At 40.3% G+C, this 19,975-nt stretch overlaps 1 protein-coding gene across 1 annotated transcript in view; it reads right to left on the reverse strand.

The window, feature by feature from the left end:
- NID2 (nidogen 2) overlaps window positions 1–19,975 on the reverse strand; it is an 80,833-nt gene that overhangs the window by 29,365 nt on the left and 31,493 nt on the right. Inside the window, exons 5-8 of the mRNA XM_087728419.1 lie at window positions 10,841–10,990; window positions 9,061–9,306; window positions 6,631–6,831; window positions 3,850–4,080 (exon numbers count right to left, since the gene is read on the reverse strand). Coding sequence (XP_087584545.1) covers window positions 3,850–4,080; window positions 6,631–6,831; window positions 9,061–9,306; window positions 10,841–10,990 — 828 coding nt within the window. The remainder of the gene's footprint in view (window positions 1–3,849; window positions 4,081–6,630; window positions 6,832–9,060; window positions 9,307–10,840; window positions 10,991–19,975) is intronic.

The following is a 19,975-nucleotide window of genomic DNA, read 5'->3' on the forward strand; positions in this document are numbered from 1 at the left end:
GAATCTGAAAGCTTCCTGGATTTTCCCCACCTAGGTGAAAGTTCAAGATCTTCCCCCACACCCACAAGTCCATCACATGGTCCAATCTCCCACTGCCATGCTAGCAGTTCCACCCATCCAGTTCCGACCAGGTGCAGAGGTGCAGAGACAAAGGATGACCGTGGCTTTCCAGAAAGAATTTTGTTATGGCTACATAGTATGCAACTCCATACAACCCCCCTCCCACTTTCCCACAATAGAAAATGCATAGCAGAATAATAGAAACTGTGGCAGGCAAAAGAGTCAAAAGAAAAAATGGCTGCAGGCCTGACAGGTACTTTCTATCGTGGACAGATAGAAAGAAGTCATCAGCTGTTGTTCCATCTGATTTTCCGCAGGACTCTAAGGAAATGAAGTCTCTGTTGAGCCTTACTAACTACTCAGGACGTGTTGTTTTTACAGTTGAGATCTTGACTAATAAGCACCCCCAAGAATTTAAAAGAGGAAACCCCCTCCACACAGCCCCCCTCGATATACAGTGGGGCAGGTTCCTCTCTACCTACTTCAGAAAGCCTCTGTTGAGTTTTCACAACTTCCTTGTGCAAAAAAAAAACATGAGGAGAAAATATATTTCTCTTTGAAGAAGCTTCTGGGTGTCCTCCTGCACTAAGGAGGCTATTTTAAAACTAAATTTCCATGGGTGCAGCTTCCTCTATCTATGAAGCCATCACACCTTCTGTGAAAGAGCAATCATTCTGATCATTATCAAGAGCGCAGCCCAATCCAGGTATTCCCCTCAGGGAAAAGGGCGGCCTATAAATAATAAAACCATAAACCATAAAACCATTCCCACAACTACATTTCCCAGAATTCTAGATACCATCTTTGCTTGAAATTATAGTGTTTTCTCAACCTGGAGAACATCATGTTGTGGAAGACTGTCCTACGTGATGTTTCTAGCAATGGGTCCATCTGAAGAGAGCAATCATTTGCCCAGTTAGGTGTCTGAACTGCAGAGCTCCTGACTGCAAAGAACCAAATATTTTTTTCCTCCATAAAGAAACCAAACTCAAAATGCCAAAAAAAAGCACTCCCAGCAATTTACCATGTTAAAGGGAAGCACTCCAGTTACAGCTTCTAATCTTCTTTGTGCAGGATGTGTTGTCTGCTACAGTTTGGCTGCGGTTCTGGTTACAGTTTGGGTACCCATATTTCCAGTACAATTTATTTCCTCAGTGAAAATTAGCCAGAACGTTAGACTAAAATAAAGGAACTGGAGCATGTTTCACTGCCTATCATTTTTTGAGATAGAAATCCCTGAAGGCAGGAGATCATTAATGTTTGGAACATATTAGGGATGGCAGGTGATTGGGAGCTCAATTTTATCAGGGGAGATAGGCCAGTTATGTTAAATGATACAGAGTTATTTAGCTGTATATCTATGAAAGAAAAGCTGTGCTAACCCTCTATGTATGCAAAAAAAAATGACTTTTAAAAAGGATAAAAGGGATCTACCTCCCTAATAGAGGACTACTGATTAGCATGACTTCATCCCAACATGCAAAATTCTTTTCTATCTGGGAATAGAATAGAATAGAATAGAATAGAATAGAATAGAATAGAATATTTGGCCAAGTGTGATTAGACACACAAGGAATTTGTCTCTGGTGCAAAAGGTCTCAGTGTACATGGAAAGCAACAGAGCAATAATTATAGTAGTAATCATGCCAATAAGAGGGTTTCATTATTTGCAGTTATTGGCCTGTCGGTCAGAGGATGATGGGAAATGTAGTGCAACTTCTTAAGAGGTATCAACTTGAGGAAGAAAATCTAAATGTCAGACTTTCCAATTCAAACCTGGCAGTTGTTTGCTAGACATTTCAGCTATTGCACCAGAGGCAATTTTTGTGTGTCTAATTACGCTTTGTCAAATTATTCTATTCTATTCCATCCCATCCCATCCCAGTATTGCCTTCAAACACATCTGAAGGGGGTTTAAATGTTATGATAGCAACCAATAATTATTCCGCTCTCTTCCATAAATTTGTGGAATTTACTCATAGTTTCCTATTGCTTTCAAGTGGACTAGGTTTTCTCTATATACCGTCTCCAGGATTTACAGCTGGATAAACACTCATCCTTCAACTATGACTGTTTCCCTTTTTTTAACCTTAAATTTGGATTCTTAATCCTGAAATCTGGAACTCATTTACATACTTAAGAGTGGGAGCGGAAGACAACAAACTGTGCTTCTTGTTGTTAGGGAAGCCATGGACCGACCCCTCATCTTGGAAGGAGGCACTGTAAGTTTGCAGCCCACACGCTCTGAAATCTCTTTATCATTATCAGACAGGAAGTCTGGCTAATCCTCAATGATTGCTTCAGGAAGCGTAGCTTCACAAACTCAGGGAAGGGTGAAGGGGTGAAAAAGGCAGCAGAGAAGTTAAAAGGCATCTCAGTTTCCATCCCCCCCCCCCCCCCCCCACAAATTATCCCCTTAACTGAAGGACCATGAAAATGATGTTTGGAGAGTGATACAAAACAACTTGCATGCCGGTAGTTCTCTTACGATCACCATTGAGCCCCAAATTTTTGTTGCTAGGTGAGACATTTGTTAAGTGAGTCTTGCTCCATTTTACGTCCTTTCTTGCCAATGTTGTTAAGTGAATCACTGTAGTTGTTAAGTTAGTAACATGGTTGTTAAGCGAATCTGGCTTCCCCATTTTACAGAGTCCCTCGACTTACAACAGTTCATTAGGTGAGTGTTTAAAGTTACAATGGCACTGAAAAAAGTGACTTATGACCATTTTTCACACTTACAACCATTGTCAAGCCCTCATGGCCACATGGTCTTTGCTTGCCTGAAGGTCGCAAAAGATGATCATATGAACCCGGAACACTACAACCATCGTAATTGTAAGCCAGTTGTCAAGCATCCAAATTCTGACCATGTCACCATGAGGATTCCACAATGGTTGTAAGTGTGAAAAATGGTCATAAATCACTTTTTTCAGTGCCATTGTAACTTTAAACACTCACAAAATGAATAAATAAAGGAATGAATAAATACAGGACGCGGTGGCTCAGTGGCTAAGATGCTGAGATTGTCGATCAGAAGGTCGGCCATTCAGCTGTTCAAATGCCTAGCGCAGTATAACGGAGTGAGCTCCCGTTACTTGTCCCAGCTTCTGCCAACCTAGCAGTTCGAAAGCATGTACAAATGCAAGTAGAAAAAATAGGAACCACTTTTGGTGAGAAGGTAACAATGTTCCGTGCACCTTTGGTATTTAGTCATGATGTCTACATGACCATGGAGATGTCTTTGGACAGCTCTGGCTCTTCGGCTTTGAAATCGAGATGAGCACCACCCCCTAGAGTTGGGAATGACTAGCACATATGTGCGAGGGGAACCTTTCCCTTTAAATGAACTGCTGTAAGTTGAGATACTCCCTGTACTCTGAAGCAGCTTTTATTTTATTTTTAAAAAAACCCTCAAACTCACAATATGTTGACTGGCAATTCCATCTGCAAGTCTGTTTTTGAGGACATGTGACTTTTTCCTACTATGTTGGAAAAGCAATTCTGACTCCTCCTTAAAGCTCAGTATTCAGGAGAATCTGGCCGGAATGTCCATTATACCTTTGAAAGCAGAAATAAATGTTCCTTGCATTTCAAAGCAAATGGTTACTTCATCCTGGAAAATATTCAGTGCAGATATGCAGATTCTGCTTAGCCATTTATTGTAGGCACTAGTACATTATCATCTTAGAGATTGGCAGCCAAGACTTCAAAGGAATTTAAATGAGTGGAGAGAATGAAGCTGAAATGCAAAACTGCTCAAAAATCTCTCTCATCCCAATTCAAACTCACCTCCCAAGGGTCCAATTTGGTTGGTAATGGCATACCGAAGGATCCTTTCCTCCTCATTGTACAAAGCAAAGATCCTGTCCACCGTCAGCTGCTGGGTAGTTCGAAGAAACCTGAGATGGCGTGCATGTGGACATTTGTGGTAGGTTATATTCTGGTGCAGCTGGTAGGAGAAGCTTTGGTTGACGTTTCCAGAAATTAGGGAATATTCTCGATAAGAAGTGGATGTCACAACTATAAAAGTTTTTTAAAAAATAAAAACAAACAAAAGTGTCAGACTTGGTTAGAAGAAAGGTTCTCAAACTTCCTTGCTTCACAGAGCTCTTCAGGTTGTGAAGGCATGATGCTGCAAAACCCAACTTTAGAATAGAATAACAGAGTTGGAAGGGACCTGGGAGGTTTTCCAGTCCAACCCCCTGCTTAGGCAGAAAACCCTACACCACTTCAGACAAGTGGTTATGCAATCTCTTCTTAAAAACGTCTAGTGTATGCAATGACGTGCAGTCAGCTTTAGGGCTGGTGAGGCACTTTTTAGACTTGTGGACTTCAACTCCCAGAATTCCACAGCCAGGCATGCTCAGTTCCGATTTAAAGCGACAGCATTTTTCCCCCTTGCAAAATAAGTTTTCCCTTTTTTTTTCTTCTCCCTCCCCCTCCCTCTCTCCCTCCCTCCCTCACTCTCAAACAAACACAGAAGTTGGATTGGATATATTTTCCAAAGGCTTGAAAGCAGCTCCTCTGCCATACCCCCCTTCCCCTGCTGCCTTCCAATCAAACTTTTTGAATTCCTCCCCCCTCCCCACACAGGCACCTTTTTCCAGCTGTTTCAGATTTCAACTCTGCTTCTGCCTGCCCTGCCCTGCCCTGCCCTCCCCTCATGAAAGGCCAGAGCGCTGTCAGACTGAGCTAGTTGCTCCCAGAGAATTCTTAAAAGCCTCTAAAAATGGCCTCTACAGGAGGCGAGAGAATACGTGCCTCATTTGCATAAGGAATTCTTCGCATTTTAACCCTTTGTTATCTCTTAAAAGGCGAAAAATTCCTTATGCACAGGAGGCCTCTATTTCCCTGGCCTCCTCCTATGGTTAACACAAAGCACTGTTCCAAGTCACTGTGAATCTGGTAGCAACTACATTGGCTTTAATTATTTTTTAAAAATTCTTTAAAATTCTTTCCTTTTCCTCATGACTGGTGAGGCCACGCCTCCCCTGCCTCTAGTGACTGCACGTCCCTGAGTGTATGAGCCACGATGGCACAGCGGTTAGAGTGCAGTACTGCAGGGTACTTCTGCCTGCAATTTGGCAGTTCAAATCTCATCAGGCTTAAGGTTGACTCAGCCTTCCGTTCTTCTGAGGTGGGTAAAATGAGGACCCAAGTTGTTGGGGGCAATCTGCCAACTCTGTAAACCGCTTAGAGAGGGCTGTAAAGCACTGTAAAGCAGTATATAAGTCTATTGCTATTCACAACTTCTGGAGGCAAGTTGTTCCACTGATTAATTGTTCTAACTGTCAGGAAACTTCTCCTAAGTTGCTTCTCTCCTTGATTAGTTTCCATCCATTGCTTCTTGTCCTACCCTCAGGTGCTTTGGAGAATAGCTCAATTCTCTCTTCTTTGTGGCAGCCCTTGAAATATTGGAACACTGCTATCATGTCTCCCCTAGTCCTTTTTTTCATCAGACTAGAATAGACATACCCTGTTCCAGCAACCATTCTTTATATGTTTTATCCTCCAGTCCCCTAATCATCTTTGTTGCTCTTCTCTGCACTCTTTCTAGAGTCTCCACATCTTTTCTACATCGTGGCGACCAAAACTGAATGCAGTATATTCCAAGTGTGGCCTTACCAAAGCCTTATAAAGTGGTATTAACACTTCACGTGATCTTGATTCTATCCCTCTGTTTATGCAGCCTAGAACTTTGCCAATGGATATCACAAAAATGTAAAATACCTCATGGTGCCCCTGTTTGTTGCATTGCCCTAAGGTGTACATCAGTGGTAGTCAACCTGGTCCCTGCCGCTCACTAGTTGGCGTTCCAGCTTTCATGGTGGGTGGTAGGGGTTTGCTGTGACTCTGCTTTATACATTTTATAAAGTAAAGTTACTTCTCTACTTTATAAATCACCATTACTGTGGAACCGGTGGGTGGTTAGAAAATTTTACTACTAACAGAGATACAAAAGTGGGCGGTAGGTATAAAAAGGTTGACTACCCCTGGTGTCCATTACACAGTCCAGGCACTGCAATGTTAGAAGATCAAGGTAGTTTTTAAAAATGTGCATTAACTGTTGCAATCACACAGCAGTGTCTTTGACAGCATGAAAAAAAATGGGGACACTTAGAACTGAACTTACAGAACTAATGCCAATTCTTATCCTTTAAAAAAAATCATTCATGCTATTTATTTATAGAAATGCAACTTAACAAAAAAAAATGAAATGATAACAGTTTGCTACATAGCAGCTAATTTGCTTGATGGATGATGGAACTTTCATCATTTCAAATGTCCAGTTTAGAAAAGGGGAACTTTATTTATATCCTGTCTTTGTTATTTTTATAAATAACCCAAGACAGTGAACATACCTAGTACGCCTAACTCCTCCCTCCTCCTATTTGAACTCTTCTAAATGTTAACTACAGCTTTGAATATGTCAACCAACTTTCATGTCATAGGATTCTTGTCTAAAAAAAAAAATCTACCTTAATTGCAAGATTGTAAAGGCAGGTGGACATTGACAGCATGGCTTGCCTGCAAAGGACAAATGACTATTTATACAGCAATCACTCGTACCTGAATCAAAGTAATGGTATATCTCCTTATAAGGTGCTATGTGGACTGTAAAATTCTCAGGAATATAAGGCACTCGCCCTTGAATTTCAGTCCTAACACTGAGGTAATTTTCTGCATCCAGACCATCGGCTGTTTGCTGGATGAAAACTCTTTCTTCTCCTGGATAGAACGTAGCTTCCAGATTATGAGTGAATTTAGCCCCTGGGGAAGAGCGTTAAGGGAGAAAAACAATAAACATAATAAGTCCATCATGAACAGACAATTTTATGGCCCTGAAATACAGCATCAGCTAAAGTACAGCAGGGCCAGAGCCAGAAGAATGTGCTTCTAGTCTTTATAATAATAACTGGAAGAAAATACTTCACAGTTCATTCCATCTTCCTCTAATGAGCTGACATGAATAAGGAAGAAAACTAGGGAAATGTGTATAAACATAGAGGAAGTCCTCCATTTATGACCAAAATTGAGCCCAAACTTACGTTGCCCTATTTTACCTTTCTTGCCACAGTTGTTAAGTGAATAACATGCAGCTGTTAATTTAGTAACACAGTTATTAAGTGAATCTGGCTTCCCTATTAACTTTGCTCATCAGAAGGCTGCAAAAGAGACCACCCGTCTCTGGGACAGGGCCACTATCACAAATATGAGCCAATTGCCAAGCGTCCGGATTTGATCGTGTGACCATAGGGATGCTGCAACGGTGGTAAGTGTGAACGACAGTCATAAGTCACTTTTTCCCTGCAATTGTAGCTTTGAACAGTCACTAAACATATGGTTGTAAGTCAAGGATTACTTAGAGTTAGAGTTTAGTTTATTGATTAGCTCATAGGCCAGTGGTGGCTAACCATTTTGGCATGGAGTGCCAAAGCAGGAGCCCTGAAACCCGGAAGAGAGCAGCTGGCCAGTGCACATGTGCACCATCACTAGCTGCACTTCTGGGTTCCGTCGCACGCATGTATGAAGAACAGCTGGCTGGTGCACATGTGCGCGATGGAACCCAGGCGAGCATGGTTGGCCGGGCGCAAATGTGCACCAGATCAGCTGGCCGGCGTGCATGCGCGTGATAGAATCCGGAATTGTAGCTGGCGACGGCACGCGTGCCCACAGAGAGGGCTCTGCGTGTCACCTCTGGCACATGTGCCATAGGTTCGCCATCACAGCCATGGGCCATATTAAAGTGCAGAGTTCCAAACACAAATTATTATTAAAATCTGACAAAAACAATTTAAAATGAGATTGGAATAAAATACGAGAACTACCTGTACATTTAAGGCTTTCCTTGGGCACAAATTTGTTTGCATGGAAACCATATTCACACAGATGGGATTAGCCCGCCCCAATTGTGTCAGCAGGAGAGGCATGCTGTGGATTCATTCAGCTGAGGAATTTCAGCTAGAGTCCAGAAGAAGATTCTTTTCTGCCATAGCTCCCACCCTCTGGAACATCTTGCCCTCCCAGGTCAGATCTGCTCCCACCCTTCTGGCTTTCCGAAAGGCCTTGAAGAAATGTCTATGCCAAATTAGCCCAGGACCCTAATGGGGGTGCAGCATGTTGGAGGTCTCTAAGGGAGTGGAGAACATTCTTCTCCGTGCACACTTTGCATCCTCCCTTTCCATCCTGCTTAGTTTTATTTTAATTGAATATTTAAATTTAAGATCTTTATTTATTTTTTAAATTTGTATTCTGCATTTTATCCAATGTCTGTGAACCACCTAGAGTTGCCCCTAGCATGGTGGGCAACTTATAAGATAGATAGATAGATAGATAGATAGATAGATAGATAGATAGATAGATAGATAGATAGATAGATAGATAGATAGATAGATGATAGATGATAGATAGATAAGATAGATTAGATAGATAAGATAGATAGATAGATAGATAGATAGATAGATAGATAGATAGATAGATAGATAGATAGATAGATAGATAGATAGATAGATAGATACCGTATTTTTCAGAGTATAAGATGCACCGGAATATAAGACGTACCAAGATTTGAAGAGGCAAATGTTTTAAAAAAAGTTTTTGCCCTCTTCAGTCCTCCCCAAAATGACCTGTTTTTTGTCCAAAAAAAGACCATGCATAGCCTTTAAGAGGCTTGTAGAGTGCTCCTGGGGGCTGGGGGGGAAACAAGCAAAAAAGGACCAGTTTTTCGCTCATTTTTGCCCTCCCCAGCCCCCCAGGAGCACTCTGGAAGCCTCCTAAAGGCTATGCATGGCCATTTTTGCAAAGGGGACAGGGTTTGGGGAGTCCAAAAATGCTGTATTCAGTGTATAAGATGCACCCAGATTTTCACTCTCTTTTTTGAGGGAAAAGGGTGCGTCTTATACTCTGAAAAATACGGTAGATGATAGATAGGTAGATAGGTAAGTAAGCAAGTAAACAAATAGGCTTATCTGTTTGGCTGACGGGTCGTGTTTTACTCACCAGTGATACTGAAGCCATTTTCGTAGCCAGGTTTCTCCAGAGCAAAAAGCCAGCCAAACAGGCCCCCGATGGGTGCCAATGGCATCAGGGACGAGGCAGCTGGCTGTGGCACATGGCTGATAGCCGTGTATGCTCTTCCATCGTTGCCAACGATGTAAGCGTGTAGGTCTACTTCACTAAAACGTACCGGTATTTGTCCTACCAGGAGGTTTCCACTCACTTTGCCATTTAGACGATGAGCAGCCCCTAAGAAGCAAATGCATCATCAGCCAGCTAAGGACCAGAAGTTCCTAGAGACTACCATCATGAAAAATTTTACACAAGGAGGTTTCTTTCATGAGTTAATATCTATAGCAGTGTTTCTCAACCTTGGCAACTTGAAGATGTCCGGACTTCAACTCCCAGAATCCCCCAGCCAGCGAATGCTGGCTGGGGAATTCTGGGAGTTGAAGTCCGGACATCTTCAAGTTGCCAAGGTTGAGAAACACTGATCTATAGGACGGTGGAAGAAGAAGATTTAAAATTCCTAACTGGAAAATCTTCCATAGAAGGGTTCCCAAAACGTGCTAAACTCTTCAACTTAAGTCAATAAAACACCTACCGTGCTAGGCCCAAATAAATAAACCGGATTATGGCTTCATACCATAACCTGATTCACAGAACATTTTAAAACAATAGCTGTCTTCCAATAATACACTGATCCCCCAACTACCAATCCCGTTTTAGTTTAGTTTTATTCATTGCCCAGGTTCCCTCCAGATGTTTTCTTTAGGGGCTGGCCTGAAGCACAGAAAAGCAGGGGGGAATCACTTCAGAGAAGATTGTACAACGAAATACAGGACATTTGCACATTTCCTTGGCTTATCTGAAAGGGCACGAACACCATTTTCCAATTAGAACCTCACCAAAACCTCTTATCTTGTGTAAGAAATTGAAGGGGGGAAACCCCATATTGTTTGTCTGCGCAACACTGCACCTAAGCTTCAAAACAAACTTAAAATCACTTATTCGAGCTCTATAAGTCAGAGAATGTGCTTTATTTTTTTTTCTTTCTATACTAAAGAACCTGAGACCTGCTGGGTCATCATTTCAGGGATATTTTTTTACCTAATAGAGAAACAAAATAACCAAGGGCAAAAAAGCAGTGGGAACTGCTTCATGCTGCTTCTGGCTTCATGCTGAGTTGATTGCAGGCAATCACTCTCAGGCAGCTGATGGTGAGGCCACTCTATGCAGCTTCCAGAGGGATAGGATGAGACCCATCCTCTTGATTCTCAGTAACTGAAGGGGAGTGTCTACCAGGCCTCTAGTACAGGACTCTCCAACTTTGGCAACTTTAAGCCTGGAGGACTTCAACTCCCAGAATTCTGGGACTTGAAGTCCGCCAGGCTTAAAGTTGCCAAGGTTAGAGACCCCTGCGCTAGAAGACTAGGGAAGGATTGGCCTACGGAACCTCTGGGCGACAGGGTGGCTGGGCAGTATCCCTGAAGCATCCACACGTTTGACAAATTTCAATCCGACGAAAATCATGGGATCTGATTTTGGATGCATTTTGTAAGTTAGCCCACATGAGGTACCTTGGTTCAAAAATTTCATGCCCTATAATGCACTGTTTTGCCCAGTGAAAAGTTACAAATGGAAGAGTTTTAGTAGTAGATGGCAGAATTATTCACACTGCGGTTGCATACATCTGCCCAAGGAAATACAGAGCTGGTGCAGAGACATCTCAGTGACATCCCTGACACATTTCAGTGGCATCTAGAAATGTAAATGGACATACCTTCTGGCAAGCAGTGCTTGCCATTCCCATAGAACTTGGACTGACAGTGGCAGCAGAAACCGGTGCTATAATCGGTGCAGAATGCATTTTGGGAGCACTGGCTATGGTGATCCTCACACGTTTCCACATTGGCAGTGCTGTATGTGAATACTAAAGGAAAAACATATGGTTACAAGGGAACAAGGCATTCTTTTCTTGATCCAGTCCCACCAGTGGTTTGGAAGGACTCGCAGATTCCCAGCCAGCCTTCTTAGGTTGCACAAGGATGCTCTTCCACAGCATCCTGGCCTACCACACACCAGTCAATATTTGTCTCGCAATGTGGGTGAGCAACATTCTCAGTGGGCACACTTACATGGGCGAGGCCAACATTTTCCATGTTTCCTTCGCAACACACACCCTTCTCTTTGGAGAGTTTTCCTTAAAGTTTTAAAACACATTTGAAAGTTGTTCTTTTCATTGACTCTGAGGAATAGCAGCTTTTCACTGTTTGAGGAGCTCATTGTGGCGAGAGGCTTCCATGACTTTTATGTTTTATGTTGTATACGTTTTACCTAATAAATTATGTATTGTTAGTAGATTTTATGTGGTCTAGTTTATTTACTCCTTTACTCCATACAGTCAGTCAGATGTTCTGGCTGGATTTGGCATTTTTTTTTTTTTTTTTTAACAGAACTTTTTTTATTTTTCTTTAAAAAAAAAACACAAATATGTCATCATTTGTCAATCATTAAAACATTGAAGTACAATTTTTTTTTGTGTACCCCTCCCTCCCTCCACCCCCCCACCCCCCCTCCTCCTTCCCCCCCCCCGACTTCCCAGAACCCGTACACGGTATAGAATTTTAACTAACACAGTCTAAAATCTATTGAGAAAAAAGAAATAAAGAAATTAATGACATTCTAGATTGACCTTAGCTTCTTCTTACTGAACTAACTTTAAACAATTTAAATCATTTCTGATCTTAAGCATAGGCTAACTGGAATTTCTTAGTCCCGTATTTATTTTGTATATAATCAATCCATTTTTTCCAGTCTCGTTTATATCTCTCATTTGAATGATCTTTGAGATATGCCGATATTTTAGCCATTTCAGCTAAGTTTGTTACTTTCAATGTCCATTCTTGAATTGTAGGCAAGTCTTCCTTCTTCCAATATTGCGCCACCAACAGTCTTGCTGCAGTTATCAGGTGCAGAGTCAAATTGGTCTCTACCACTGTAAAGTCAGTACATATACCTAGTAAAAATAACTGAGGACTAAACTTTATCCTTCTTTTAAAAACATTTTGCATGACCCACCATATTTTTATCCAAAATGCTTTAACCTTTTGGCAGGTCCACCATATATGATAATATGTAGCATCGAGAGAACCACATCTCCAACATTTAGGCTGTACATTCGGATACATAGAAGCCAACTTTTTAGGATCTAAATGCCATCTATAGAACATCTTGTAAAAATTTTCTCTCAGATTTTGAGCTTGTGTAAATTTCACATTTCTTACCCAGATTCTTTCCCATGTATCCAACATTATTGGTTCCTCAATATTTTGAGCCCATTTTATCATACAATCTTTAACTAATTCTGTTTCCGAATCCATCTGTATCAATACATTATATATCCTCTTTATATGCATTAAGCTTTGATCTCTTATTTGTTTAAACAAATTATCCTCAACTTGAATAAAACCAATTTTTTGATCTATTTTCCACCTAGCCTGTAATTGCCCATACTGGAACCATGTTTGAACTACCTTCTCCTCTTTTAATACCTCTAAAGATTTTAATTGTAATACCCCCCTTTCCGAGGTAAGAAGCTGTCTGTAGGTAGTTCTGTCCTGTTTTTGTGCTGTATTCATATTTTCAATTGCGTGTCTAGGAATTGCCCACATGGGTATCTTGTCATTTAATTTATATTGATATTTCTTCCAGACCCGCAATAAAGCATTTCTTAAAATATGACTTTTAAAGTTCTTATCCAATTTTTTGTTGAATAACAGGTAAGCATGCCAACCAAATACCAGATCGTGTCCCTCAATGTTCAATATTCTATCATTGGTTAAGTGAATCCAGTCACTAATTACAGATAATACCACTGCATCATAATATATTTTTAAATTAGGTAGTTTCAGTCCTCCTCTCTCACGTACATCTTGCATTATTTTCATCTTTACCCTCGGCTTCTTTCCTGCCCACACAAATTTGTTGATACCCTTCTGCCATTCTAAAAGGTTCGCATCTTTTTTAAGTATAGGTAACATTTGGAAGAGAAATAAAAATTTTGGTAAAATGTTCATTTTCACTGCCGCTATCCTACCCAGCAAAGATAAGTGCAATTTCTCCCATTTTTTCATCTCTGTCTGTATGCTATGCCAAAGTGGTTCATAATTATGCTTATATAATTTCCCATTTGAAGTTAAAATGTTAACTCCAAGATATTTAACTTTTTTAACTACCTCACATCCTAGCATCACTCCTAATTCTTCCTTTTGTTTAATATTCATATTTATAGCTAATATTTTGGTTTTTCCTAAGTTTATTTTAAAGCCCGACACTTGACCATATTGATTAATCATATTCATTAAAACCATACTAGATTCCTGCGGTTGTTCCAATATTATGACCAAATCATCCGCAAAAGCGCGGACTCTATATTCTTGCTGCCTAATCTTGATCCCTTTTAAACCATCCAAGCCCCGTATTTTATTCAACAATACTTCCAAAGTTATAATAAACAATAATGGGGACAAAGGACAGCCCTGTCTTGTACCTTTTCCAATTTGAAAAGAGTCTGTTAGACTTCCATTGACTATAATTTGTGCTGTTTGCTGTTGGTATATTGCTTTAATTGACTGTAGAAAGTTATCTCCTATCTGCATTTTTTGCAGTATCTTCAACAGAAATTGCCAGTTAACTCGATCAAAGGCCTTCTCAGCATCCAAAAATATAAACGCAGCAGGGATCTGGTTGTTCTTTCCCAAATATTCTAATGCATTAATAATTAATCTAACATTACTTTTCATCTGTCTCCCTTGTATAAAACCTGTTTGGTCCGTGTGTATCAATTGTTGAATGACCAACATTAACCTATTTGCTAATATTTTAGTAAAAATTTTATAATCTACATTCAGTAATGAAATAGGTCTATAATTTTTGGGTTGAGTAGTATCTTGTTCTTCTTTGGGTATCAAAGATATAAACGCTGTCTTCCAAGATGGAGGGACTTTACCTTCCGTTTGAATCATATTAAATAATTCTCTAAGAGGTTCTACCATTTCTAACTGTAAGTTTTTATAGTAAACCGCTGTCAAGCCATCTGTACCTGGTGCTTTCCCTAACTTTAATTGCTTAATTACCTGCAGGATTTCCCCCGAGGTTATTGGTTGATTCAATTTTTGCCTGTGTTCTTCTCTAACTGAAGGTATTTTCTCTTTGTCTAAATATTTGTCTATGTCTAAACCATTAATTTTATCCCCTTTATACAGTTCTGTAAAAAATTCCCAGAAAGCCTTTTGAATCTCTTCCTGTTGAAACACCTCCTTCCCTCTGTAAAACAGTTTAGATATATTTCGAGTTTTCCTTTTTTTCCTAATCTGATAAGCTAACCATCTGCCAGGTTTGTTTGCATTACAAAAAGTATTGTGTTTTGCATATAATAGATTAGTAGCCACCTGATCAGAGATCAACATGTCAAATTGAGATTTTAATATGTTAATAGCTTCCTTAACCTTTGTATCGTCTGGGTTCATTGTTAACTCCAGCTCTTTTCTCTTAATTTCCTCTTCCAGTTCTGTTCGTTTTAACCCTTGCTTATTTCTATGTGTTTTATTTATATTCATCAAAACTCCTCTCATATACGCTTTGCTTGCATCCCATACAAATTCCATAGATGTACCCTTATTCATATTCAAAACAAAATATTCAGATAATAATTTTTTACAATCATTAATATACTTTTCATATCTAAATAAGTTTTCATTCAATCTCCAAGACCTTCTTGCCTGCACTACCCTTCCCAACTCCATCCAAACTGGATTATGGTCAGAAAGGACCCTAACTGCAATCTTTGTTTTCTTGACCCTAGAAAGCAAATCGTTAGTGGTTAGGATAAAATCAATCCTTGAAAGGGATTGATGCCTGTCCGAGAAGAAAGTGAAGTCATATTCCTCTGCATTTCTTTCTCGCCAAATATCTCTCAATTCAAAATCATCCATAATGTCAAAGAAAGATTTGGGTAACTTTGCTCGCATCTTGGTATTTAGGCGGGAAATCTTCTTATCTCTCTTAGTGTCTATCACTCCATTCCAGTCACCCAATAGTATACAGGAACTATAGTCCCACTGTACTAATTTAGCATGAAGATTTCTATAGAATCTATCTTGCTGTTGATTGGGAGCATAAATTCCCAAAAGTAATGTCTTTTTCCCTTCTAAGATTAAGTCTAAAGCAATATATCTTCCGAAGGGATCTGCTTCTATTAATTCAGCTTTCATATCTTTTCTTAAGTATACAACTATACCATTCTTCTTTTCCATAGCAGAAGCTGCAAAATGTTGACCAAGTTTTGAGTTGATCAAATATTTTTGATCAGTTGACTTGATATGAGTTTCTTGCAAACAAATTACATCGTTCTTAAACTGTTTGAGATAATGAAATATTTTCTTCCTCTTCTGTGGAGAGTTCAGTCCATTGACATTCCATGTTAAAATCTTAGTTGTCATTTTTGGTTGGTTGAAGCATTTTTAGAGCTTCCTGCACGGCCTGTTTAACCTTAGGTCTAGCTCCTCCCATTGCTTCCAGATTTGTTGTTGTAGATCCTTGATCGATGGCCGATGATTGTTGATGCTGTTGCTTTTTAGCTTGTTTCTCCATACGTCTAGTAGTCATGCGGCTAGGTCTTGGTTCCATAGCACCTTGCACTTCTAGAGAAGAAAGATGCTCCATCTTGTCTGATGGTTGTGTAGTTTGCTGTCTATCCTGTCTTTCTTGTGGTCTTTCTCTGGGTCCAGATGGTGCAGGGTGTCCGGCCTTCAATATATTATAATAAAAATCTCGGGCTTTCCATACAGAGTTGAGGCGGTACCTTTGCTTATCAAATGTAAATATGATGCCAAATGGTGCATCCCATCTATACTGTATCTGACGATTTCTGAGTTCTTCGACCAAAAAAGCGTAGTCTCTCCTGGCTCTTAACATTGGAGGTGGTATCTCTTTCAAAACAACCAGGTCTTGACCGCCAATTTGAAGCTTAGTGTTATAAGATGCTTGCAGTACCATATTTCTAAACTCTCTTGTAGTAAAATATATAACGATGTCTCGAGGAAGCTGCTTCTGCTTTGCCAGCCAGGAGTTGACGCGGTAAGCTTTGTCAATTTGCCAGCCTTGATTGGTCCCTGGTCTTCCCATCAGGCGGTCAAAAGCTTCCGATAGGATCTGTTTCAGGTTCTCCTGTTTCTCCTCACGCAGCCCCCTTACTCTTAATGCGAACTCCATTTGTCGGTACTGTATCATAATAATTTCTTTTTCAGCATTTTCCACTTTTTGTTCCACCACCTCTGTTTTCAATGTCAAGTTAGCATTGGCATCATTAAGAACCTCTAAAGTATCTTCCACTCCAGAAATATGTTCTGTTAATACAGTTACAAGACTCAGCATGTCGTCTCTAATTTTATCAACCTTAGCCTCAAATTTCTCATACAACTCCTGTTTAAGTCCTTTTATTTCACTTTTAATTTCATTTTTAATTTCTTCTTTCATTTCTTTTATTTCCTCTTTTCTCTCCTCTCTATTATCTCTAAATTTATCTTCCATTTTAATTGTCTGTGCATTAAGAGCCTCGCTTAGATTACTCAGAAAAAATTCTTTCGTTAACACATCCCCAGCAGGGGGCGTAGGAAGCGGAGGCTGCAGCTTTGTGCCAGGCACTGAGGATGTGCCCCTGGAAGTAGAGGGTGACGACTTCAAGTTAATATTTGGTTTTGAGGCCATTTCAAAATTTATCTGCCTGCAGTTAATAAAACTCTATTGCCTAAATAAGCAGCTTTAAAAAAAGAGGCTTTTATTTTGAAGTTTAAGGCTTGGCAAAACTTTCAGTGAGTAAACATTGTAACAAGACCATTCAGCAGATTCATCACCATTTAACTTCCAAATAAGCAAGGTTAATAAAGGAGTAAAATTCTTCTATTGTGAAACCAAAACAAATGATAAGCAATCTCTCTTGTTTTGAATTCTTTTGAGGATTTGCTTTGTCTAGCAAAAAGTGTTCGTTATTAACGGAGAAACCAGGCTGCTCGGCGCCATTTTAGAAGCCTCTGAGTAAATAATTTTTCGGAGGAGAAAAAGAAAAGAAGCTAAAATGTTGATAAGCAATTAATGTCCACAGTGAACGGATCCAGCTCGTGATAAGAATAAATTAAACAAAACTTTGATCAGAGTGGGAGAGACCTACTTTGTCCTGCACAAGGCAGTTTGAAGTTCCCAGCACGGACGGCCGTTCTGCCTTGGGCTAGCCCCCCTTTCCTTGCAAGCACAAAAGCTGCAAAAATCGAAGAGCATTTGCCAGCAAAACAGTTTCTTCTTTCCTTCTTGCCTGAAGGATAAGAAAACCTGATAAGACGTCAGATGGAAGATCCTCTAAACAGGTACGTAGCCAGGAATTCGGAGGCAGCTGATTTTTTGCTGCTTCCACCAGTAGGCTCCTCCCAGGAAGCCGCTGGATTTGGCATTTTTATCAATCTATTAAATCCTTTCCAAAGCAGATGCAGGTGTTTGTTGATATTACAGATATGGTTGCAAGATAGTTTTTATTTTATTTAAGAAGCAATGGGTGGAAACTAATCAAGGAGAGAGGCAACCTAGAACTAAGGAGAAATTTCCTGATAGTTAGAACAATTAATCAGTGGAACAACCTGCCTCCAGAAGTTGTAAATGCGCCAACACTGGACATTTTTGAGATTTGTCTGAAATGGTATAGGGCAGCGGTCACCAACTGGTGGTCCATGGACCACTGGTGGTCCATGAGAAAATTTTGGTGGTCCGCAGAAAAATTATTTGCATTTTTTATATTGCACTAAACCGAGGTCCTCAAACTACGGTCCCTGGGGCAATACATTCAATGAACGTTTGTGTTGCTGCAGAGAATCTACCCCTTCAGGGTCTTTTTGTAAGGGTCAGAGGGGGGCAGAAATTCTGACTTGGGGTCTGCTTCAAACTGCTGTTACGGGGCTTTGGCCGAAGGCTGGAGGGAAGTGCCGCTGGTGGCAAAGAGCAAGAGGGCCTTGTTCCAGTGGGACTGCATGGCCTGGAACCAGTGGTGGGATTCAAATAATTTAACAACCGGTTCTCTGTCCTAATGATTTCTTCTAAGAGCCACTTCACCAAACTGCTCAGAAAGTTAACAACCGGTTCTCCCAAAGTGGTGCAAACAGGCTGAATCCCATCACTGTCTGGAACTGGCTGACCATCTCAGCTTACTGAGCCTCCAGGAGCTGGTACCTGGCCTTGCACTCCCGCAGGTCTTTCCCCTGCTTGGAAAGCCTATGCTCGTAGTCTTCAATGAGGTGCTTCTGCTGAGCCTCCTTCTCAGTCAGATCCAATTTGAACTGAGGCAGCTGTTTTGGCAACTCTTTCTCATGGTGGCTGCTTAGCTCCAACAACTGCTTCCTGTTGGGGCCCTAAGGAGCCTGGGTGGGCAGGCGAGGAGTGGCTGGGACGGGAGAGGTGAGTAAAAGCTGGTGAAGGGCCCCTTGATGTGAGTGACATTGAGTTGGCCATGCCCATCCAGTCACATAATCACCTAGCCACGCGCACTCAGCTAGTCATTAGGCATATTATATTAGTGGTTTGCAGGATTTAAAATTATGAATTTAGTGGTCCTTGAGGTCCGAAAGGTTGGTGTCGCCTGGTATAGGGTTTCCTGCATAAGCAGGGGGTTGGACTAGAAGATCTCCAAGATCCCTTCCAACTTTGTTAGTCTATTCTATTCTATTCTTATGGTCCGTCATACAGTAAGCCAGATGTTCAGATTGGATTTGGCATCTTTATCCATGTATCAAGTCATTCCAAAGGATCTGGGATAGACAGAAGCTATTATTTGATGGTGTTAAAGGTATTGTAGGATGTAAGCTGTTCCAAGTAAAGATGCCTTTTGAAATTGACCGATGGCTGTATTCAAAATCAAAGCCAAAACATTATGAGTTTATACTTTCTAATCTGCTTTTTGGCAACTCAGACTATAAATTTCATCTAGAAAATCTCCATCAAGACTGTGACCTGTTATAGTTTATCCAGAATAAGAAGTACTGTACTTCTTGGGAAATATATTTTATTCTTTATAAAAGGAAACCCTGAAATGTTCCTGAACATATTCTGTAATGTTTTGATATTACAATAAATGTTTGAACTTAATTTGAAAAATAACTATTAAGCGAATGAACAACTGATGATACACTCCAGATACACTTGACTTTACTTCCTGTATCCCAAATCAGCTTAGGAATGATGTAAAATTTAGCCCAGCACTTCCCATCAATGAAATGGAAAAGCTAGAATAAGGTACTTTACCTAATCCATGCCATGCTTAAACTGAGCTGCTGTGTCTGTGTTTCCATCATTCATATTTCAATTCATATAAAACAAAGCTATAGATCAGTGGTTCTCAACCTGTGGCTCGTGACCCCTTTGGGGGTCGAACAACCTTTTCACAGGGGTTCTGTGAAAGACCATTGGAAAACACATATTTTCGAAAAAAATACGGAAAACATAAAAGAATTTTATCGTTGGGGGTCACCACAACATGAGGAACTGTATTAAAGGGTCATGGCATTAGGAAGGTTGAGACCCACTGCTATAGATGTTGCTAACTGGAATACCCATTAAAAAACATATCTTGCCCATATTTAAAGAGATGGCAACTCTTTCTGAACACCATGCAAAGTCTTATTCATTTCTACCCAGTTCATCCTTACTTGAGATCTGGATATTTGAGAAGAACCTTCTCCTTTAGAAGCCTGTCAAACCTTCTGAAGCCCAATTTAAGGATCTTGCCCTTACGTGAAATTAAGCTCTTCTCAGTTGTGACACCTCTTATATAAAGCTGCTCTAGATGTAATTTTGATAAGTTTTTGCTACTAAGCAA

The sequence above is a fragment of the Thamnophis sirtalis genome, unplaced genomic scaffold (assembly GCF_051295495.1).
Source record: "Thamnophis sirtalis isolate CommonGarterSnake01/CBP01778 unplaced genomic scaffold, rThaSir2_p1.2 scaffold_1, whole genome shotgun sequence".
NCBI lineage: Eukaryota > Metazoa > Chordata > Lepidosauria > Squamata > Natricidae > Thamnophis > Thamnophis sirtalis.